Here is a 21,579-nt window from a genome sequence, read left to right as displayed (position 1 = left end):
TATAATCACCCCGTAAATACTGATCGCACCATGGCAACCACCCACAACGGTGCAGACAATCACCTTAAAACATCAGAACATCACCCAACAATGCTGGAAAGCGCAGAGAAAGCCCTCGCCTCTGAGGCTGTCGAGTACGGTCAATCACCAATGCTCAGTCGTACAGCCAGCCAAGAGCTCACCTTGAACGAGACCAACCACTCCAATGACAATGACAAGTCAGAGGGTAAAGATGTAGAGAAGGCCGAGCCAACACAAGATAACTCTGGTTTGTTGTCCGGTATACGTTTGTATCTGGTATTCTTGTCTCTCATGTTGAGTGTATTTGTGAGTTAATTGAAAACTTCGCCAAGACTTTCTGCAAAATATTCGCTGACCATCGATATTTATAGATGTTCGCTCTTGGTATGTGTCTAGTTATTCTATTTAGATTTTCTGCACTCACACTAACACGATCATACAGATCAATCCATCGTTTCCACTGCTATTCCCCAAATCGTATCAGAGTTCCAAGCGTGAGTCATTTATAAATATCTGATCCTCTCCCTCCTTTGGATGTCCACTTATTCTTCCCCACTTCAGCTTCGACCAAGTCTCATGGATCATCACTGGGTACTTCCGTAAGTCCAAGTCCGCGTCTGATGAAGTCATCACCCGCTCATGTGAAGTTTCATAGTCACACAATGTGGTCTTATCCTCCTTGTTGGTCAACTTCTCACCATTCTTAAAGCCAAATGGATGCTTCTCGGTGCCGTCTTCTTCTTCGAGCTTGGATCTTTGATCTGCGCCGTTGCCAAAGATATGACCACTTTGATCGGTGGACGAGCCGTCCAAGGTATCGGTAAGTAGTCCACCAGTTTGATTTTCGATCTATGACTGATGGCAACTCCAGGTGCCTCCGGAATGTTCGTCTCCATTCTCGCTGTTATCGCCGTCGTCACTCGAGTCGACCAACGAGCTGCCTTCATGGCCTCTTTCGGTATCGTATTCGTCATTTCCAGTGTTGTAGGACCCTTGCTGGGGGGTGTGAGTAACTCCGGAATATCCACCTTGGATCAAACTGACTTAATTCATCTTCCAGGTCTTCACTGAGCGAGTCAGCTGGAGGTGGTGTTTCTGGATCAACCTGCCCTTCGGTGGTGTAGCTGCCGCTGCTGTCTTGTTCCTCCTTCCCGCCCGTGATCCCGAGGTCAACGAGAACACCCCTCACGATCGAACCTTGCTCGGCAAACTTAGACGAATGGATTGGCTCGGTACCGCCTTGATCTTCCTTACTGTCACTTGTCTCCTCTTGGCTTTGGCCTGGGGTGGTAACGAATATGCTTGGAGCAGTAAGTCGAAACGAGCTTTCCCTTCGCCACCCTAATTTCTGGTTCCTCCCTTGCGTACAGAGTGGTCATCTCTCCCTCTCCATGATCTCTCGACTCTCCCTCCCACTGTTTCTCCCTTGCTTCGTCTTGCTCCGTCCTACTCTCTCCTTTGGTTTTCCTCTTTCCCTCTTTTGCGTCTCCTTTTCTCCTGCTTAGTCTGTCTTGGCTCTTATCCGTCTGTTTGTCCTCCTCATATGCTGACCCCACTTATAGACTGGAGAATCATCCTCCTTTTCATCCTCGGTGGTTTACTCGTCATCTCTTTTGGTGCATGGCAATGGTACTACGACAAACATGCTCTCATCCCCCTTTCTTTGCTCAAGAATCGATCTGTCATCGCATGTGCGGGAGCCATGTTCTTCTTCATGTTGGCTATGTTGGGTGGTACCTACCAACTTCCTCTTTTCTACCAAGCTGTAAGTCTCCCCGTATTAGCGAGAACAATTCATAGCTCATAGACTTGCTTAATAGGGTCGAGCACACTCACCAGAAAAGTCTGGTATCGATATCATCGCTTTTATGTTGTCCATCTGTATTGCCATCTTCATCTCAGGTGGTATCACTACCAAATTCGGACGATACTATCCTTTCCTTCTCATTGGGTAAGTGTGTACATCTGATATCCTCGAGTCCAAGCTAATGACCGTACCAAAACAGTCCCCCCATTTCTGCCATCGGTTTCGGTCTCTTGTACACCATCGACGCCGAGATGTCAAATGCCAGAATTATCGGATATCAAATCTTGGCTGGTTTCGGTATTGGTCTTAGTTTTCAGAACGTTCTTATTGCCGTCCAAGCAGAGTACCATGATCAACCCGCTCTTTTACCTCAAGCAACTGGGGTTGTCTCATTCTTCCAACTCACTGGTGCTGCTATCGGTATCGGTAAGTACTTCACCATCCAAAGCAGTGTATGTAAGCTAACATGTTCGTGCAGGTATCATCAACACCGTTCAATCCGTTTTCTTGAATACCGAGATCAAACGACTCGCTCCCAATGTCGATTTCGAGACTGTCCGACAATCAGTCTCAGCGATCTATCAACTCCCTGTCGCTGATCAACCCCCTGTCATCGACGCATACATTATCAGTATCACCAAATCATTCATTCCCATCATTGCCGCTTGTATCCTCGCTTTGATCTTCGGCGCATTCATCAGAAACCACAATATGCTCACCAAAGGTGGTGCAGGTGCTGCTCATATGGCTTAAACAGAACAGCAGCTCGAATCCCCATTTTATTTACCCTAATACCTTGACAAACCTCTTCACACTCCCACTTCAGAATAGTTAATCCATATATAATGTATATATTTTCATAGAGGGTTTCGGACAATGCATGAAATGACACCTCCCGCAATCATGATGTGGGATCTCTGTTCATTGGGTTATATGGGCCTATTGAAAACTACTGTGATCTCCTTCTGCTCGTTGTAGTAGTGACAGACATGTATGATATCTTTACAAACACGACGTGATATGATATGATGCATATGATAGATATGCTATTTTTCCAGCATGGAACCCCGTTTGTAAGCGTGATTATCTCAATGGGCAAAATCCTAAAAATTTCTATCCAGATCTCATCAATCCCTCTTTCAACCTTTTCCACTTTTATCAACTAGCTGCGGCACCAGACTATGACGACGAAGATCTGAAAACTTTCGGTAAACTCGCTACACCTTGCGAAGCCGTTTGACTATTGACCATACCGAACCTCGAACTGCAATCCAACAAGATCCTAAGTGCGTTTCTTGCTCTTACTCTTGAGATATCCTGAGAAGATGATAATGACGGTCGGGAGGTGGTAGGTGCGAGAGGGACAGCAGGGGCGAATGGGTAAGGGAAAGTCTTGGATAAAACTTCATACATCGCTAATGTCACGGCGAATTGAGGAGATGATCGGATAACTCTGCAAAAGGACCCATTAGCCAAGTAAACTTGTGAGAAAGGCTTGTAGATGACACTCACCGAGCAAGACCACCCTTGTACAAGGCTATTTGCATATCGTGAGCATGTCAGAGATTTGACAATTTGGTTCATTCTGTCTTGACTTACCTCTGACACCTTCCTCCTGTAAGATCTTGGTGAATCCATCTACAACACCTTTATACACGGTCTGACCAGCTCGGGCTTGCGACTGAAGTCGGGTTTTAACCACATCGGCCGGTGTTGTCCTATCAAACGTTTCTGTAATTAGCACGACTAACGTCACTACATCATAATCCCCTAAAAAGTCGCTCACAAATAAGCAGCGGGCATACCAGCGATACCAGCAGCAGTCAGGAGTTCTCCGAAACTAAGGACTTTGCCTCGCCTGCCCTCGTGGAATAAATCTTTCTGCTCTGGGTGTCAGCGCATTTCTCTAGTGGGGTTTATAGCGAGAGCGGCTTACCTTCAAGTGAGCGTATCTGGGTGGACAAACAAGATCTCGATATTAGCCGTGTGTTATGTTCGAATGCGAGTTCAGTAATGACTTACGCTGTGAAGTAAATCATTGACTGGTAGAGATGAAGAGTTAGCCGTTAACTTCAATATCAAATCCAGTACGGCGATCGGGCTAGTCCAGCACCCCAATGATTCTCCTGTCGATCTTGCCCCTTCTCGCCATTTCGGCTATCGTCTCCAGTCCCTCCTGTCTTCCCCTACGTTCCTCCTTGTCTGTTCGCCTCTTCTCCCTTATCCTTCTGCTTCCCATTCCTTCCATTCTCCTCCATCCCTTCCAGATGCATCCACCTCTTCTCGTCTGCATCTCCAAGTCACCTTCTTCGATCTCACCACCCCTCTTTCCTCACGGTAAATTAATCAACTCACGAAAGGAATATCTCTGCAAAGCTTACCATCAGCAACCAAGCTACGCGAGTAAAGAGATATCGAAGAACTCACCTCCAGAAACAAGCGATAGCACCCTATCAGAATCAGGATCGTCAGTATCGTCATACCGTGAGTAAAGGTCTCTGACCCACCTTGTACAATCCCACTAAACCGAGTTGTTTGACAATATGCAGTGCCCCTCGGGGTACAGCACCACCTCCTTCCGCTCTCGTTATCTCACCGGCCTATTTGTCCCAAGGGTCAGACATGTTCCAGAACTATGCTTTTCCTAGACATACCATCTGTAAACGAATTTTCGTAATTTCTGAAAAGGAATATTAGCATGTTACAGTGATGTACTCATGACAAGGTCGACCCACCAAGAGGATTGGTGACAGCCTGTTTCACATGATCAGCCCATCACATCTTCTGTCATGTCGATATAGGATTATCACATACCACTTGACATCCACCCGCCATACCACCCGCAAAGATCTCCATATACAATGGGATTCTACCAGTTTCAGGATCGGTTGCCTTTTTCCTCACGAAATCGTTGACGGTCAATTTGATGGCTTTCTCAGGAGCTACACCGACGAGCTGAGGCATGACACCTCGGTAGAAAGCTCTTATACCTCCTTCGTTGGCGTATACCTTCCTTACGCAGTCTGCGGCATTTCGGTAGAGCACTTCTCCGACCACAGTAGATCGTTGATTTTGTAATCTAATGAAAATCGGCAATTAGCCTACAAGACAAGTGTAGTATGACTATTGGACATGACATACCGAGTCTTGACTAAATCAATCGGGTATACGACCTAGTGAAAAGACGTCAGCGAAAATACGAAAAGTCAGTACTCCTCTTACTCACATAGGCACCCATACCACCTGCTATACCACCCAAGAAGAAACCGTAGGCGGATTGACCTAATTGCGACAGAACACTTCGAGAGGCTGTTACTTGAGGCTGCACAGCAGCTTCAGGTGGTTGCCACTGGATATCAAGTGTCATCAGCTCGAGTACAGAACATCCGGGTAGGACTTATGTCGACTGACCTTGGCATCAAGAAGAGCTTGGAAATCAGCCAAACCGAGTCGGGAGCTAGTGGAAGCACTTCCACGAGTAGCGAAATGCCAGATGATTTGTGCCTGCGATTTGAATCAGTATTCGTTGTCCAGATTATAGTGTGATCTGACGCACCTCCATAGGGGTGAACATTCCATATCGCATACTAGAAGCAGCTTCGTCCAGGAAATCTGATAAATCGATTCTTCCATCTTTTGATTTCCTGACTGCGTGTTCGATAATACGTTCGACAGCGTCCATTTCTGTGAGGATTGTAAGCAACGATACCTTACTGGACCAATTCATCATGACATACCTCGAATGACTATTGACAAATCGCAAGTAAGCATTGCATACTTGCCCACATGGACGATAGACACGTCTGAACTCACTGTTATGGAAAGCGATGACCTCCGAATAACTAATCTTTCTACCCGGGTTCATCGTACAAAGCGTAGGTAGCCTCTCAAGAACTGAATCTGACAATTTGTGTCCAGCAATCTCTACAATGATCCTTTGAAATTCTTCCGGACTGATATAACCATCACCATCTTGATCGAAGTGGTGGAAAGCTTGTCGAAGCCTTTCACCTTGGTATCCTTTTATGAGCTGCGTGAATTCGTGATCTTTTGTGAACGCAAGGGGTGTCAGCTAAGCGATCACTTTCATTGCACAGCGAGAAAGTACACCCACATCCCAGAACATGTCGTCCACCTCGTTTACCAACGTAAAGCTTCATCCAGTCACAATCAAAGTCAAAGGCTAAGCAGGTAGTCAGCCAGGATGAAAATGGCTACCATTCGTTTGACGGAGACTCACGAATTCCACTGGCAGCAGTGTTAGCAGAGAGCACGGCTTTGAACTCGTCAAACTCGATGGTTCCAGAGGCGTCGCTATGACCAAGATGTCAGCTGACATTTTTCTGTACCGAAAAGGTATGTTGAGAGCTAACTTACGTGTCAAAGACGAGGAAAGCAAGTTGATAATCCGCATCGGGCTACGAATTGTTAGATAGGCAGACCGATAACCTCAATACTCCATACACTTACTCGTTTCAGCACTGCATGAGAGACAGTCAGCAAAGGACAAATTGCAGCTCATCAAGAGCGTTTTACTTACAGGTCTCAAACACAACGAAATCCTCCCATGATACCAATCCTCGTCCAGTATTGTCCGCTACTCTGAACACTATATGCCGATATCAGGTTGACAATTCTCGAATATAGATTCGCAGTCATAACTTACAATTGGTATATTGTTCTCTTTTAATCTTACTGAAGCCCTCATCTGTCGGAGCGATAGCATCGATGAATTGAGAAGGGTTGAGGTATCTATAAAATGATGTACCATGATTTCAGCTGTCGATACAAGGGGGGAATGAGCTGAACAACGAAACCACTCACTTCTTCCCCTCAATCTCCTCTTTTGCGAACCTATCAAAAGTCCTTCTCCATCTTGCCAATTCGTTCTCGGCAGGTTTGACGGAAGAAGCGAGTGAATCGGCTGTTGATTTTATGGTGGAAGATAACCTCGACGTGAGCGGTCCCTGTGAGTCGGACATGATGGACTATCGTACACGACTGTAAGGTAGATGTAGAAGAGGAGGAGGTGGGTAGTCGACGATACCTAGGGGGTTTGTCGGTGGGATGTAAGGAGGATCAAGAGGGTGGTATGAGAGGTGAGTGATGAGGCGTATGACTGAGTGTGGTATGGTATACTCGTCCTGCTGTATTTTCCAGCCCGGTTGTTCCGACTGTCACTGTAACTCGGAGTTAACTCGCATAAGACTTACACATACACTTACTTTACTTTGGTATACTCCACGGTGCCCCCTTCGCGTCCCCTACAAATGATCGTATGAATCCTCCTATAGATAGTATCAGACAGACCACTGATCGCCACGTCATGCTCGCATGTTGATCATCATCCCGATCAACGGACAACGGACTAACGTACGTTCTATCTCATGATCCAACTCACTTGCTTCCCAATCTCAGAATTCCCGTCACAAAAACACAGAACACAAAACAGAATGGATCTAGGCGCCAGTGGACTCCCCACCTCATTCGGTAAACAAACCCCTTCCCTTCCTTCCAAACCACCTCCCGCCCAATCAACATCCAGGGGTGGACACTCAGGGCGAGGATCAAGAGGAGTGGCAGGAGGCGGAAAGCGAGGCAACAATAGAGGACGAGGGAGGGGAGGTGCGAGTAGCGGTGGAGACCACGGCGATCATGCATATGGTGATGAAATCGAATATGGGCAATCGGGCTTCAATGGCGGAAGTAAGGTCAGTTCAGTATCGATCGATCTCGACGCTCAGCTATGAGTGCTGAATTGGGATATATTGTTTGATATAGAGACGACACCCTCCTTCTCCAAACGACTCCCCTTCATCGTCCAATCGGAACGCACCACCCAACTTTAGACAGAATCAACCGTTCTCAACCAGGGGAAGTGGCGGGAGAGGAAGAGGGAGAGGAGGTGGACCCAGAATGCAGCATGATCACGGACAGGGTGGAGGTGAGAGAGGGTTCTGGAAAGATAGTTTCATGGAAGACCCATGGAAGGAATTGGAGGAGCAAAGGTCGAGGACGAAAGGGGTTATGTGAGAAGTGATTAACGACCACATTTATGGTTTTAACGAGGTTTATGGATGAATCATGAATTGATATTGGGTAATGAATGATATGCCAAAAATATGATGCGGTATGTATATACTCTGCTATGAACACATGAATATAGTCGTAAGTCGTCCTTTTGCTTTCTAGCTTGAGACCCCGAGGATGGTTGAAGCGTGCTGACTCTGTTATCAATGACTCATAGTGAACAGTCATATAATTAGAGGCTCAACCAGTGTCATATGGGCTCTCGACACCCATGACAATATGCATGTCTCTGTACACGTACCTCACGGACCATTGCAATCAAGAAGAACCCCATGCCTTCAGCGAGATCATTGATAGGGACAAAGTGATCATTTTCTGTTGATGGAACATGACGCACGGACGATGCTCACTGACACTGGACACTGGCATCAGCACTGCACACACACACACACACGCACACACACGAGTCACGTTGGATGATCAACATATATCATTGATCCCCAGTCTTGATCCCTTCCTCTTCCTCTTCTATATCACACTCGACTCGCTCATACATCACATTCATATTATATATATATATAAAAGATCTCACCAGAGTATCGACACACACAATCTCCCTTTGGCATTCCTCAACAGTGTCGCGTCGGATTTTGGGCTTGTATCGATAGCCAGCCGAGTATGGTACTCACGTCAGAACTCGTGCGAGGTGGGTACATCCTGGACAAGGACTGACAGATTGGGACATTGACATCCTTTCAAGTTCTCGTACCCACACTGTTACAGCACGACTCAACACTGCTGTCTTCCTTGATCGATCTGCACAACCGTTCTGTATACCAAGAAGTTGTCAAATACCTCTACAGCACGGTGGACATCGTCTTGCCAGCTGATCTATCGTTGTCTCCTCTACTGGTATCACCGAGAGTCAACGCTGTCCTCCGGTAAGTGCTATTTGCAACGTCCCGCCCATTGAGCTGACAATAGCATTAGGAATGGCAAGTTGGGCCAAGTAACTAAGACTATCCGGTTTCGACATTCCTCATCATCCAAGAAAGACGTTCCCTCAATACAAACTCGATATCTCACCGATACTGATGATGAGAAGAGGACTGCTGTCTGGACATTGGCCGCTGATATCATCCAACGTTGTCCCAATGTTCGGACCCTGGAGTGGGAGACGGATTTTGGCATAGGTGGAAGTTTATGGGATGTGAGTAACATCACATTGTCATTGCAGTCCGGCCCATTGCTTAATACGCATGCATTTTAGGCGATCTCCTCCTTGAATGATCTGACGCAACTATCAATGCGCCACTCCCCTTTACACCCCTCTCAAGATCCAAACAAAAATTCCACTGCGCATTTCCCTCGCATAGCTCCTCGTCTACAACTGCTGATTCCTCCTGGCTTATCGCTACAACCACAGGTGAAGGCTGAGGGGACCGATACACCGCTGACGAGAGGATCAGTCGTTGGCAATGGTGGTTGGGGTTTAGGAATAGGATGGGAGAACTTGGAGGTTTTGAAGATAGGACCGTTGAGTGAAACAGGTGTGGGTTTCCAGCATTCCTCTACAATAGAAAACGCTGAATCTCCGATAGGCAAAAACAATCGCGAATCATCTCACTTTGTTATCAATGCGACCCTGTGCTCTCGCCGGAATCGCGTTGGAAACTCATTTCCTCGATATACTTCTTTGTAATGCAATCAGCAGAATTGGTTCTCTAGGTACTTTGGTTCATGTCGAATTATCCACGACTGGAATGAGATTGACTGCCGAGTGCCTCAATACCATTATCACCGGTTGTGTCGTGTTAGAAAGTCTCAAACTGAGTGGTGTAGATGGTGGGTTAAGGAATCGCTCTTCAAAGCTGACGACATACACTAATAGGCCATTTAAGCAAAGATACCTGGTCAACGATCACTGAGTGGCCATCAAGTTTTGGGTCGCTGGAGATAGTAGTTGCTGAGTACTCCAAGAAATTTTCGTGAGTTTCAGTCTCCTTGATATGACCATGACTGATTCTCAGCTTCTTCCTCATCAGCTGGATACTGGATCATCTCGAAAGTATTCATCATGTTCCTATACCTCAACTCAAACATCTCGCCATACGTCGAAGTATCCATCCGACGAATCTTCTACCTTTTCCTCCACCTAACGCACTTACATATCCGCCTTGTCGACCTGATATGGCGCTGCAAGCGATCCCAGATACACTCTTCAATGCGATCGTGGACAAGGGCAAGCAGCTGCGATCACTGTGTCTGAACTGGTGGGAGATCACTCAAGGAGAATTCACAACTGTAATGTCGAATTGTACGGAATTGAAGACGTTGGAGATAGCGTTGGCGGCTCCTCTCACACAGGTCGTTAGTGTCAATGCTTCAAAGCTGTGATTGTAAGCTAACTTTAGCATAGTTGAACCTTCCAACCTCCTTCGCGAAACTTCCTATGGAACGATTGTACATCACTAGTGATCCTGCGGTGTATCCCGCTAACATCACTGGCAAACTCAAGATCGATTACATCGAAATTCCTGAGGGTTTTCCAACGGTCCTTCGCAACCAAATTCTGGAGCATGACCCGAATCTGCCAGATCCTCGAGATTTGAAGAAAATTTCCCGTCGGTTACCCAACTTGACCACTTTGGCTTGGGGGGGAAAGGGTGGTCGAGGCGAATGGCACTTCACTCGCAAGTCTGCTCCATCAAGTACAGTCAATATCGACTTCAAACATTCTGCTGTCAAAACCAAGGACATATGGCAACGATGTCAGGAAGCTCCTCCACCGCTGTATGGTGATGTTATCGAAATTCCAAGTTCAGGTGTTTCATTAGAGATCCCCTCTCTACCCTCGACACCTGCAATTATCGATTCACCCATTTCTAGGGTTTCAACGGTCAATACGGATACCTTGGTCAAGACTCCTAGCACTCGAAGAGTCAGCTTAGCCGAGGTTGAGGCTAGTCTCGAAGATCCTTCACCGTTCGATGCCGAGGCAGTACTTGAAGTCCCTTCAACTGCTACGCAAATATTCACCGGGATACCCAAGATTTTGCGAAACTCGAAAGCTTCGAGACCTATACCAGCCACCTCTCCCAGTAGTAACCCCAATAAGATTGGTCCATCAGCAACGTTCTCTTCGCCCAGAACCAGTCAACCGGTAGGCTCTGGAGCGAGGTCACCTCCGAGTTCACCGCATTCTTTCCATCGTCGAGGGTCGAGCAGAAGCTGGCATGGTGTCACTCGTAAGAACGCTATTCCGGAACAAGAGTTGACCAACGCGCCTCGAATCGTTCCTGGTTCTGGAGGTAGACAGTCTCTTCCTGTCGAAGCTATCGGTGAGAGACTGAAGAAGGTTGTACCGAAGGAAGAGAAACCGAAAGAAAAGGTGGAGAAAAAGAAGATCGAAGCTAGTCCGAAATCGGCAGAATCGGGATGGACCATTGTAGGTGCTGGGAATGATAAGCCGATCAAAGGGGATAAGTCAAAGAAAGGTATATCTAAGAAATCCAAAGATTGACTCATGGATTGATTTGAGTATAAACCTTTTCATAGTCCCCGGTTGCTCAGTATCAAGAAAACTTGTATATGTATTTGAAGTTGTAAATACAGTAAACATGACATGCATCTCTCTTACATCAACATGAGGGAGCGAATCGAATTGGGTAGCCAAACCTATCCATACAACCGAAAAGACGTATTGATAACAGTAGATAACGGGATAATATCATAAATGGTTTAAGATCCAAGGTTGTTGATCAACCTGATCGAGGGGTAATCTTTCCTCGGGCTTGAGGCGAAGTAGCTACGAAGAATCAATGTTCCAATTGTCAGTTTCAATTTGGGAATAGCAATGGAAAGATCAGCTTACTGATTGTATGAATTCTCTAGCTTCTACTGATAAGAATGATGGAAAATGTACATCGCATCTACATATCCTTTGATGAACCACTATTGAACATACATTATCAGCATCTGCTCTCCTCGAACAGTTCCTTGATGGCGATTATAGCTCAGTTCACTCACATCTTGGGCCACTGCACGTATCTGCTCCGAAAGGTTCTGCGCCACAAGTTAGCTCGTATGCGAGAACACCTAGTGCCTATGATGTGAACCCCAATCAGCTGTGACTTCGTTGCACTGCGAATGATACTCACCCAGATATCCACAGCTTTCCCATATGACTGACCTAACACCATTTCGGGCGAAACGTACGATAGTGTACCCGCTAATGTGCGCTGACTGTGTTACAAGACAAGAGGATTAACTCTCTGACTTGCATATCAAACGAGATATACTCACCTGTTCTCTTCTGGGGAATAGACTGACCAACCGAAATCACCTATCTTGATCTCCCCATTCATGCCTACGATAAAACCAGTAGGAATGTCAGCTACGGTAGTACACACGAAAGGGAGTGATGACTGACCAAGTAGCAAGTTCTCAGGCTTGATGTCTCGATGGATGATCTGCTTCGAATGCAGATACGTCAATCCGGAGGCTACTTGACGAATATACTGTTGGGGCAAGTTAAAAACAAGGACTACAAGGACGGCCAATCCGAACAGGGAGGTACTAACCTGACTGCTCCTCCTTTCCGAGAATCTACCCTTTTTAGCGAGCTGCTTGAATAATTCCCCTTTGCCTGGTTGTCAAACCGAATTAGCTGACTGCGCCCAGATCATATCAAACCACTGACCTGCTAGTTCGAGCATCAGGAATATGCGCGTGGAGTCGTGGAACCATCCGTACAGTCGTATGATGTTCGGGTGCCTAGAGTGAGCGGCTGTCAACTGGTTGGACGTCTATCAATGACCTTGCACCTACCTCAACTGCTGCATCACTTCGATCTCCCTTCTAACTTGAATTTGGACCTCCTTAGTGATGACTTCATCTTTGCTCAGGCATTTCAGCACCAGAATGAATGGGTCTGTCTTCGATTTCACCCTAGCTAGATAGACTTTCCCGAAGTGACCTAAGTGTACAGTGTCAGTGAGAGTCGTCTCGCAGGGTGTTACATACCTTTGCCTAATGGTCTCCCTATATCGAAATTGGCCAAACTCCAATGCTTGGATGGGCCAGCGCTATGAACAAGAGAACGCACGATCAGTAAATTATCACCTAAGGGTAGAGAAAGAGTGCTCCATCAGTGTGATTATGACATTTGTTCAGGAGTCTGGACACAACACTAACCGCTCAAAATCATCATCGAGTTGCCTATGTTGGGCCACTCGTTCAGGTGTAGCTGGCACATGAGGGATCTGTTCGAAACCTCCGTCATATATCCCTATACCGGTCGATTCTGTGGACGCAGGGTGCCGGTCCTGATGCTGCATGATTGCATTGTCGACTTGATGCTCCGCTTGAGTGGTGACAGGGTTGCATGATGCATAATGTCATCAGGATAATGGTCATCCATCTCCCTGTCTCCCTTACGCAGGAGCTATGTTAGTTGTCGATGTATACCGGCTGTGTTACGTAATATAGCGGACCGAGTGTGTCCGGTGCTGTTTGCTGCTGCCATGATGATGTTGAATGATTCAAGTTAGATGAGCTTGCCAGCTACCGCCCACTTGACGACCACATCTACGCTTCATGTCAATCGCTATATTGGCATCCACATAATCAGCAATGTCAGCATACCAGACCTATCCACAGCAAGGTGGGAGAAACCAGCCAGGTGCCCCCAGCGAGAGATCAGCCGCTTCAGAGGATGATGGAGAGGAGGAGAGAGATCTACCTCCTTCAAAAGCCAATGGAACGGCCGCTCCAAGTAATCGTAAGTAGCAGTTTGATATCAAATCATCTTGTAACTTCACATCGATGTATTTAATTCTTACCATTCTCGATGTCCCTAGGAGTGTTTGCTGATATAATGTCGCTATGATAGGTGCATGTGTAAGTTGCCCCCCGAAAATTTTCTCCTTTTGCTTACCCCCTCCTCCAGGATTACTGTCACCGGATGAAGATGAAATGTATCGGCAAGGAGAATCCACCATGTAATCGGTGTAGGCAAAACAAACATCCTTGTACTTTTGATGGACCGAGGAAGTCCAAGTCGTCTAAAGTTGAAGAGTGAGTGCAAGTAAATGCTACTGTATGCTAAATTCTCATTAGCCGATTGCGCCTTGTGGAAGCACAGATCGGGGCCATGCAAGGGAATCTACAAGAGTTGTTGCAGCTGCAAAGAGGTGCAGCTGCTGTTGCCGCGGCGAACAGTGAGTGATATACCTCTGTTCAGCCATGTCTGACCCCTCGTATAGCCCATCCAGCTACTACGAACGACTTGGACGCAAACTCCCCTGTTCACCTCGGTCAGCGACATCACTCTTCCCAGACCGCTCATGGACCATTGGGCCCGCCTCCTTGGGGAGCACCACCTCATCACCCTTACCGATCTCGTGCTGTTCCATCTCCCGGTCCCTCCGATGAGGATGAACCTATCGATCCCCTTAAATCGGCTTATGCAGCTGCACCATGGGCAAATATGCTTCACCTGGCCGAAGCTGCAAGACTGAAAGCGGATTCGCACATCGGCGGAGATGATGATCAAGGATTCCGACCGAAGGTGATCTCTCCTCGCTACGATGTACTCGAGGATGCGCAAAGAGCGAGAAAGCGACCTCGCACAATGAGCGCAGTAGGGGATGATGCTTCGTCTGTTCACATCAGTCTCAACGAAAGAGGACCCAATGGATCACCAGATCCGGTCGATCTAGGATGGTGTACGTTGGAGAAGGGGAGACAGTTATTCGACACGTGAGTGAATGGATGATCTTGAGCGATGCTAATGTTGTAGATTCTTCGAACGGTGTGGTGTCTACATGCCTTGTTTCGATCCAGAATATGACACCTGGGACAGGTGAGCTGTTTTCCATTGCTTCCCTCCTGATCTTTCGCAGCTGATGCATCTGGTGTAGTCTACGAAAACGATCTCCATTCGCGATAACGACGATCATAGCAGTGGTCACAAAATGCGAGGATGCAGCTGGTGAGTCTTTTCGTTAATGGCCTCGTGCTTAGACCCTTTCGTAGGCCCTCCCAGTGAACTCCAATTGAAAAGTAGGGAACATGCGGAGAAAATGGGTAAGTCGTCGTTTTCCATCACCCCAATATCCTACTGACCTTGATTTTTAGCCATGCACTCCCTCTTTACTCCTGTTTCTAGGATCGAGATTGTCCAGGCGATGAGTAAGTCAGACTTGAGGACAAGCTCAGCTAACACCAATAGTTCTGCTTGCCTCTTGGGGAGAAACATTCTGGAGACCAGGTGGTGAGTACGAGTCCCGCAGGAGTAACAAATGCTGAATTTCGATCCCATAGGCCATGCAATTCGAATGGCAATGGACATGGGATTGCACAAGTCTCTGGCGTATCTGGTGGAAGCTGGTATGGGTGCTGGAAAAACGCCAGAGCAGGTCGAGGCGGATAGACTGATCGTTGCCGGTGCTAGAGTTTGGCTTACGGTGAGTATCTTCATATACTCTTGCAAATAGACAGCTGACACCATACGTACAGCTCTTCAAGATGGAATACGAGTGAGTGTATCTATCAGGGGATAAATCTGACACCGCCGTAGAATGTCCTTTGCATATGGTCGACCCGGTCTATTTTGCTCAGAGATCACCATCAAAGACGCTCGTGATTTCCTTCGACATCCCCTTTCGCTGCCCACGGATGCGAGATTGGTTTCTTCGTGCGAATCTCTGATGTTGAGAAGTGAGTTCTGCTATTTGTCTTTCGCTGCTGACGTCTCCCCAGTGCCGCTGCATCAACCTCTTGCGCTGGCGCCAAGTAACGCGGCGCAGCCGTACCCAAACATGGACGGAAAGCTAAGAGAGGCAAATCGAGCCATAACAGATTGGTACAACTACTGGGATGGTTATTATGGTAGGTCTATATCGTCATATAACGATGCTGACGACGTTGTGTAGCGCGCAATGGTGTACCTAAAGACCATTTCCTTCGAGAGACATGTGAGCGGATCGTATCGTCGTTGAAAGCCATGCTAACGTGTTTACAGTGATAACCGGTGGTGCCGGATCCTTGTGAGTTGCGTCTTCGAATCTACGAGGAGTCTGACTGATCATCCAACAGCCTATCCTCGAACTCTTACGTCTTGCACGAGATTCGGAGCCGAAGAGATGTAGCATTCCTGTCGGACGAACGGAGACAATGGTTGCAAGAGGCTGGAAGGAAAGCACAGCAATTGGTGACTATATGTCTGCGAGGGCAACAGGTGAGTGTGTTGTGTTATTCATGCATATGCTTCCAAATCGCTGACCATTGTCACATAGTATGCCAACACGATACAATATGGTAAGTAGCCGAGGAACTCTGATTACATTTCCCTTCACTGACGTTTTTGTTCATTTACTAGCTAACCTCCTGACCCGTAAGTCGCCACCTTCAACATTCATAGCACGTTTCTGATCAATCAATAGATTACAACATCGTCTACGCTGCGCGTTTCCTGATCCGTATGGCTACGCTGGTTCCTGAGTCATGTAATTTGAGACAGATCGGCAAAGACGTAGAACAAGTTGCGATCATGTTGACCAAAGGTGAGTTACCTCGCTATGAGAATGCGCTGACTCGATCAGTCCCTGGCTTCCTGTTCGCCCATATGCTGTCAGACGTCTTGAAGAAAGCTCGGAGAGACCAAGTACTACCCCCGGCGTCTCGTGCACCTTCTCGACTGCCGTCTCCTACCAGAGGTCTGACCGCTCTACCTATGTCTGACCAAAACTCTTGGTCGTCGGGCCTCACCCCGAATACCAATTTTGTATCCTCTCTCTCGGGTGGACCGGACATCTCCATCAACGTGAATCCAGCATCTGATCAAGGCCTATCGTCGCATATGGACTTCTTGTATGCAGAGCAGCTCTTTGCCAACACAGGGAATGCGAGCACTCCTAGTCAATTCTTGGTGAGTTATAACAGTACGAAATGTCAGGCTGATCAAGTAGTCTATCGATTCACAGCCCAATCCGGCTAGCGGAACCACTGATCAAGGATTCAGTTTAGATGCGTGGTTCCCGTTCCCTCCTTTGGGTAAGTCTCTCGTACTTTGACTGACTGCGACTTGTAACGAAGGCTGAGTTTCATTCGCATAGACAATGATCTGAGCCCTCTTCTGGCGACGGGTACAGATCCTTCCGCCCATCCGCCTCCTACCAACGCAAACGAGAGCCGGCAAACGTGGTGGTGAAGGAAAAATATTGAAACAGGATATTGCGGATGCATGCATTTGTGTAGACATTGTTACCAGTTTTTCGCGATCGATGTACTGCCGTAGGCATCGAGAAGTCTTTTCATCTAAGGAGCCTCGACCACCTCTCCGACGATATCTTCCTCCTCTTCCTCTCCTTGACCGTTTGCAGGCTTAATAACCGCTTTGTGCATATCAATCTCTCTGATCCCCAAACCGGCAAGGAGGTATATCACACTCAAGATGACTGCACATAAGAAGACGGCGTGTAAAGCCTTTTGGTATGAGTTGATGGCGATCGATTTGAGGGGTTCTGCCAAATATCGGATGGACGCAGAGGATTCTCGGATGGAAGCGATGGTCTAGGAAGTTAGCGTTGATCGTGATGAACCACACTCACTTCTTCAGCCCCAGGTCCAGTGATTCTCTTACTTAACTCTTTCTGCAAAATAGCTTGGGCCAAGGCACCCGATAATGCAACTCCCAAGACCTGACCGATTGTTCTGAAGACATATGACACTACGGCGAGGATGAGCGACATCATGACTGATTTAAGGACAACCTACAGCTGGTGGCGATCGCAACATGTTCATGACCGACATCTGCGATAAGGGCGACGATGGTCAAAGTAGTGACAGCCCCCATGGCAAAACTCGTGAATGATAAGTTTGTCCAGAGCATCCACCTGACGAGATATCAGCGCAGTTTCATGCTCATTTCTCCTGTGAACCTACTCAGAGGATTCCCGATTCCACCACGAAATCAATATAGCACCAACAAGGCCCATAAATCCGGACCAGAAGTTCAACCAGTAGTATTTCTTGGTGTGTCGAACCACAAATCCACAACCTAGGGAACCGATCATACCGGCGATGGAGTTTGGTATCAAGTGTGCACCTGCTTGTGAAGAAGACATTCCCCGGACAACGGTGAAGAAGAGGGGGATGGTGTAAATCTAGATGTCAGCGAGGTTCACGAGATCTTTTACTCACCAGAGCGAATTGCGCCATAGAGATGGAAAAGTTGTTGATGGCAACGCTGACCGCCGTCCTCCTATTAAGCAGTTCGAATGGCATGACAGGTTCCGAGGCCCATTTGAGCTCGACCAGCAAGAACAGAGCGAATAGAACTGCGCTGACGCCAAACAGACCTAGAATGATAGGGTCCGACCAGGCATAGGCATCTAACGAGGTAGAATTGGTCTTGAGAGAGACAGCGATCAGTGCTGCGCCGACCCATCCAGCGAGCAGGAAACATCCTAAAAAGTCTATTCGTCGGAACAGCTGCATGGGAGTTTGCTTGACAACAGGCGTGGCTGCACCAGATGCAGGATCAGAAGGGATCGTGTAGCGAACATTGGTGTAGACGAGAAGACTTCCGACCAGTAGAACAGGGATCTAACGATCAGCCCTGATCTCTTCAAGATTGTAACCTACCTGAATGCCGAAAGCCCAACGCCAGTGAAGATAGTCATTGATGATACCACCTAACGGCGCTCCCAAGCTGTCAAAGGTCAGCATTAGAATGGGTGTCAGGTTGACTCACCCCATCCCACCTCCCTGTCATTCATTATCAGCAATGCACATACCTCCGAGAGGGGTTTGTAACTCACAAATGCCAAATTTCCGAAACCTTGGTAGATACCTCGATGTGTACTTTTCGGAGGAGAACATCAGATACGACTGACTCTACTGCACTGAGATCACTCACATTGGTACAATATCACTCATGATCGTGCTTCCGACTGCATCGTCGTCAGACTTGGTCCACCAACATCCATGCACTCACTTGTACTTAGACCGCCTCCTCCCATGCCTGCTAAGGCTCTTGCAGCGATAAGGAATTCCATAGATGGCGCAACAGCACAGAGAAGGTTGCCAGTGGCTAAGCATGTCAGCAAGATACTGTAAGGCCACGACTCACTGAATATAGCCATAGCCAAAAGCATGGAAGCCTGACGTCCGATGATGTTACAGAGACGACCGTAGATTGGCGTTAAACAGCACACGGACAGCATGCTATGATATCAGCGACTACGTCTGACTGAGATCAACTTACTAAGAAGTACCGAGCCACGAGGCCATGTTCGTAGCGTTGAAAGAAGAAGAGATCGGACCGAGAAGCGTCGCAACTGGAATATCTGTCAGTGAGACGAATGTGGGGATCAAAGATGTTCGGATTTTTAACTCACCAACGGTCCCGTCGAATGCATTCAGAAAACTACATACCCACATGGAGATACACTGAAGATCAGCTCTGCACGGAAGTCGAAAGTACTCACCAGAAGCCAGAACCTGTTGACGCTCAAGCCCACTTTGTTGTAGGATAGCTTATTGACATCGGCGGGCTCATCTGACTTGGGAGCTGAGGAGTAGTCAGGTGTGTTGGCGGTGTTGAGCAGCGGTCTTATCTCGTCCGTCGTCATTGTGCGTTCCGTTGCTGTTGGATGTATTCCGCAGAGGGCGATGAACGGGATAAAGGGTTTATATATCACGAGCAACAGTCGAACGAGACAATCCTTGCAGATGCTTATCTCTGACTACGAGTGCATCTCATTTGTGATTCCCATACATTCCCCCATATGGGCGGTCAATTCCACTGCCCACATCGGTCAAAACCGAAACCACACCAATCACACCGAATCAGAACCCTGAACTGCATGGATTCCGAATATACTCTACTCGAGTATGTAGAGCAATATCACGTCGACAGAGTGATTTTACGAATGGAAAAACCCACCCAGTCCGAATCGAATGTCACTTCATGTTGGATAATTACGATGCACTACGGATTCGCCATCGGCTGACAGTCGCTATATCGTTCTTCGTAAAACTGATATACATGTCCTCACATCTTTTCCGTGACGAAGGAACTCGTAGACATGTACATGTATATATATATATGCAGACGACTCGAATGTATCAGTGGAAGAGATCAAGCTGACAGTAATCTACCTAATTCATCACTCTGTGTCACAAAAAGATGGTTACTGATCTACCAGCAGACGAGATGTCTATGCAACAAGAGAATACCATCTCCCCCCCTCAGCACCACGCGAAAATTGAGACGAGTGACGTCTCTGGCGAAAAGGAAAACGTTGGCACTCGGCTCAGTCACTGCGTCATCAACCTTTCGCCCGCTTTCTTCTGTGAGTTCTAACATGACACCCAGGGATAAGTAAGTGTTGACGAATTCCCTCCAGCACTGAATATGGGTACAGGAATCGTGTCGATCCTTCTCTACACTTTCCCATACCCTGCAAGATGGTTGAGGACGATTGGTATAGTCATCTTCGTCCTCAATGTTGTTCTCTTCCTTTTGCTCAGCGTGGGCAATCTCATCCGGTACATACGATGGAAGGGACTTTTCACAACAACGCTCAGACATTCTTCTGCCGCTCTGCCATGGGGAACTCTGCCGATGGGCTTTGCTACTATCGTCGTAGGTTTTCATCCTGCTGCTAACACGCTGACGATCCCAAGAACATGATAGCTCTCGTCTGCGTCAACAACTGGGGCGAACGATGGGGCATAGTAGCAGTCGCACTATGGGCCTTCGATGCTGCTCTCTCCGTCCTCGTCGCTATGGGAGTGTCATTCATGATGTAAGTTGGATCCACCAGAGCCCCGCTGAGACATTCAGGATTACTCGGCAGACACATACGATCGCGTCGATGTCAGCAAGCTGGCTTTTGCCCATCGTCTCTTCAGTCGTAGCAGCCGCTTCTGGCGGTGTGGTAGCAGAGGCTGTATCCCAGTCCATGCCTTCCACCGCAAAGTCAATCGTCATCACATCATACATTGTATGGGGAACCGGTGTCCCTCTGGCTCTATTCATCAGCGCGACTTACTTTTACCGACTCATCGCCCATGGAGCACCTGATCCACAAGCTTTACCCAGTCTATTTCTTCTTGTAGGTCCTTGTGGTCAAGGTAGCTTCGGGATTGTAAATCTGGGTAAAGTGGTCAAAGATCTGGTCTACTCATCGAGCATCGACCTCCTGGCAACGCAGAAAAAGCAAACAGCGATGACAATGATGGCTCAAGCGACGTATGCTGGAGGCCTTGTCACTGGTCTGATCCTATGGGGATTGGGCTTGTGCTGGTACCTCCTGGCGACTGCGATATTCATCGATCACATATGGAACGTCGATCGGTCCTACCTGCGCCATCGATCGTTCAACGTATCTTTCACGGCGTTAACATTCCCGATAGGGGTCTGGGCGGTGAGTATCTTCCTTTTCCAAATGTATGAACCTGCTGATGGATCTCAGAGTGCCTCCAATGCTCTCGCAACAGAGCTCGATTCTGAGGTGTTTCGGGTGATTGGTGCTGTTGTATCAACTCAAGTGTGCTTCAATTGGCTCTACGTCATGACCATGACGATCTACAAGGCATTCGATGGTTCCATTTTTAATGCACCAGAGTTAGAGCTATTTACCAGTAAACATCGTCAGAGAAGTGAAGATAAAGTGTAATGTTTTCTGGTGTGTTATATGTATTTACAT

General features: G+C 47.5%; 10 protein-coding genes across 10 annotated transcripts; 7 read left to right on the top strand and 3 right to left on the bottom strand.

Annotated features, from left to right (window-relative positions):
• Nucleotides 1–30: 30 nt before the first annotated feature.
• V865_007682 (uncharacterized protein) lies at nt 31–2,581 on the top strand (the record flags this gene model as incomplete). Its single annotated transcript, XM_066231425.1, has 11 exons — nt 31–327; nt 393–405; nt 464–515; nt 583–620; nt 677–841; nt 893–1,026; nt 1,082–1,331; nt 1,584–1,786; nt 1,842–1,972; nt 2,028–2,254; nt 2,307–2,581. 11 exons carry the CDS (start codon nt 31–33, stop codon nt 2,579–2,581), a joined length of 1,785 nt encoding a protein of 594 aa, XP_066087522.1.
• Nucleotides 2,582–3,007: 426 nt separating this feature from the next.
• On the bottom strand, nt 3,008–6,810 carry V865_007681 (uncharacterized protein; the record flags this gene model as incomplete). The annotated part of the gene is made up of 25 exons (XM_066231424.1): nt 3,008–3,281; nt 3,341–3,365; nt 3,428–3,546; nt 3,615–3,709; nt 3,765–3,780; nt 3,851–3,870; nt 4,184–4,196; nt 4,256–4,278; nt 4,336–4,428; nt 4,483–4,508; nt 4,564–4,582; nt 4,643–4,907; nt 4,970–5,001; nt 5,055–5,177; nt 5,240–5,332; nt 5,385–5,512; nt 5,566–5,574; nt 5,642–5,875; nt 5,943–6,011; nt 6,069–6,142; nt 6,206–6,246; nt 6,299–6,309; nt 6,369–6,437; nt 6,495–6,580; nt 6,653–6,810. The coding sequence occupies 25 exons, from the start codon at nt 6,808–6,810 to the stop codon at nt 3,008–3,010; spliced, it is 2,115 nt and encodes a 704-aa protein (XP_066087521.1).
• A 471-nt stretch (nt 6,811–7,281) lies between these two features.
• On the top strand, nt 7,282–7,861 carry V865_007680 (uncharacterized protein; the record flags this gene model as incomplete). The annotated part of the gene is made up of 2 exons (XM_066231423.1): nt 7,282–7,539; nt 7,610–7,861. 2 exons carry the CDS (start codon nt 7,282–7,284, stop codon nt 7,859–7,861), a joined length of 510 nt encoding a protein of 169 aa, XP_066087520.1.
• A 675-nt stretch (nt 7,862–8,536) lies between these two features.
• On the top strand, nt 8,537–11,381 carry V865_007679 (uncharacterized protein; the record flags this gene model as incomplete). The annotated part of the gene is made up of 8 exons (XM_066231422.1): nt 8,537–8,564; nt 8,619–8,799; nt 8,849–9,068; nt 9,129–9,410; nt 9,460–9,703; nt 9,750–9,846; nt 9,904–10,228; nt 10,278–11,381. The coding sequence occupies 8 exons, from the start codon at nt 8,537–8,539 to the stop codon at nt 11,379–11,381; spliced, it is 2,481 nt and encodes an 826-aa protein (XP_066087519.1).
• A 207-nt stretch (nt 11,382–11,588) lies between these two features.
• Nucleotides 11,589–13,197, bottom strand: V865_007678 (uncharacterized protein; the record flags this gene model as incomplete). Its single annotated transcript, XM_066231421.1, has 11 exons — nt 11,589–11,666; nt 11,733–11,812; nt 11,888–11,963; nt 12,019–12,103; nt 12,164–12,227; nt 12,291–12,378; nt 12,442–12,506; nt 12,561–12,634; nt 12,689–12,836; nt 12,884–12,945; nt 13,055–13,197. The coding sequence occupies 11 exons, from the start codon at nt 13,195–13,197 to the stop codon at nt 11,589–11,591; spliced, it is 963 nt and encodes a 320-aa protein (XP_066087518.1).
• A 295-nt stretch (nt 13,198–13,492) lies between these two features.
• V865_007677 (uncharacterized protein) lies at nt 13,493–15,403 on the top strand (the record flags this gene model as incomplete). The annotated part of the gene is made up of 12 exons (XM_066231420.1): nt 13,493–13,640; nt 13,752–13,759; nt 13,809–13,936; nt 13,979–14,079; nt 14,125–14,608; nt 14,661–14,723; nt 14,782–14,852; nt 14,897–14,947; nt 14,999–15,052; nt 15,114–15,134; nt 15,185–15,327; nt 15,380–15,403. The coding sequence occupies 12 exons, from the start codon at nt 13,493–13,495 to the stop codon at nt 15,401–15,403; spliced, it is 1,296 nt and encodes a 431-aa protein (XP_066087517.1).
• A 38-nt stretch (nt 15,404–15,441) lies between these two features.
• V865_007676 (uncharacterized protein) lies at nt 15,442–17,072 on the top strand (the record flags this gene model as incomplete). The annotated part of the gene is made up of 10 exons (XM_066231419.1): nt 15,442–15,580; nt 15,623–15,751; nt 15,796–15,837; nt 15,885–15,909; nt 15,959–16,100; nt 16,159–16,180; nt 16,242–16,256; nt 16,306–16,790; nt 16,846–16,915; nt 16,978–17,072. 10 exons carry the CDS (start codon nt 15,442–15,444, stop codon nt 17,070–17,072), a joined length of 1,164 nt encoding a protein of 387 aa, XP_066087516.1.
• Nucleotides 17,073–17,179: 107 nt separating this feature from the next.
• Nucleotides 17,180–19,497, bottom strand: V865_007675 (uncharacterized protein; the record flags this gene model as incomplete). Its single annotated transcript, XM_066231418.1, has 13 exons — nt 17,180–17,347; nt 17,473–17,591; nt 17,639–17,757; nt 17,807–17,892; nt 18,065–18,387; nt 18,475–18,575; nt 18,618–18,631; nt 18,685–18,727; nt 18,783–18,816; nt 18,861–19,026; nt 19,131–19,203; nt 19,264–19,292; nt 19,354–19,497. The coding sequence occupies 13 exons, from the start codon at nt 19,495–19,497 to the stop codon at nt 17,180–17,182; spliced, it is 1,419 nt and encodes a 472-aa protein (XP_066087515.1).
• Nucleotides 19,498–20,081: 584 nt separating this feature from the next.
• On the top strand, nt 20,082–20,561 carry V865_007674 (uncharacterized protein; the record flags this gene model as incomplete). The annotated part of the gene is made up of 2 exons (XM_066231417.1): nt 20,082–20,220; nt 20,275–20,561. The coding sequence occupies 2 exons, from the start codon at nt 20,082–20,084 to the stop codon at nt 20,559–20,561; spliced, it is 426 nt and encodes a 141-aa protein (XP_066087514.1).
• Nucleotides 20,562–20,619: 58 nt separating this feature from the next.
• V865_007673 (uncharacterized protein) lies at nt 20,620–21,549 on the top strand (the record flags this gene model as incomplete). The annotated part of the gene is made up of 3 exons (XM_066231416.1): nt 20,620–20,676; nt 20,728–21,297; nt 21,346–21,549. The coding sequence occupies 3 exons, from the start codon at nt 20,620–20,622 to the stop codon at nt 21,547–21,549; spliced, it is 831 nt and encodes a 276-aa protein (XP_066087513.1).
• Nucleotides 21,550–21,579: the final 30 nt, after the last annotated feature.

Source organism: Kwoniella europaea, chromosome 2 (assembly GCF_036810445.1).
Source record: "Kwoniella europaea PYCC6329 chromosome 2, complete sequence".
Classification (NCBI taxonomy): Eukaryota; Fungi; Basidiomycota; class Tremellomycetes; order Tremellales; family Cryptococcaceae; genus Kwoniella; species Kwoniella europaea.
Note: the sequence above shows the minus strand (reverse complement) of the source record. Positions and strands in the feature narration are given on the sequence as shown.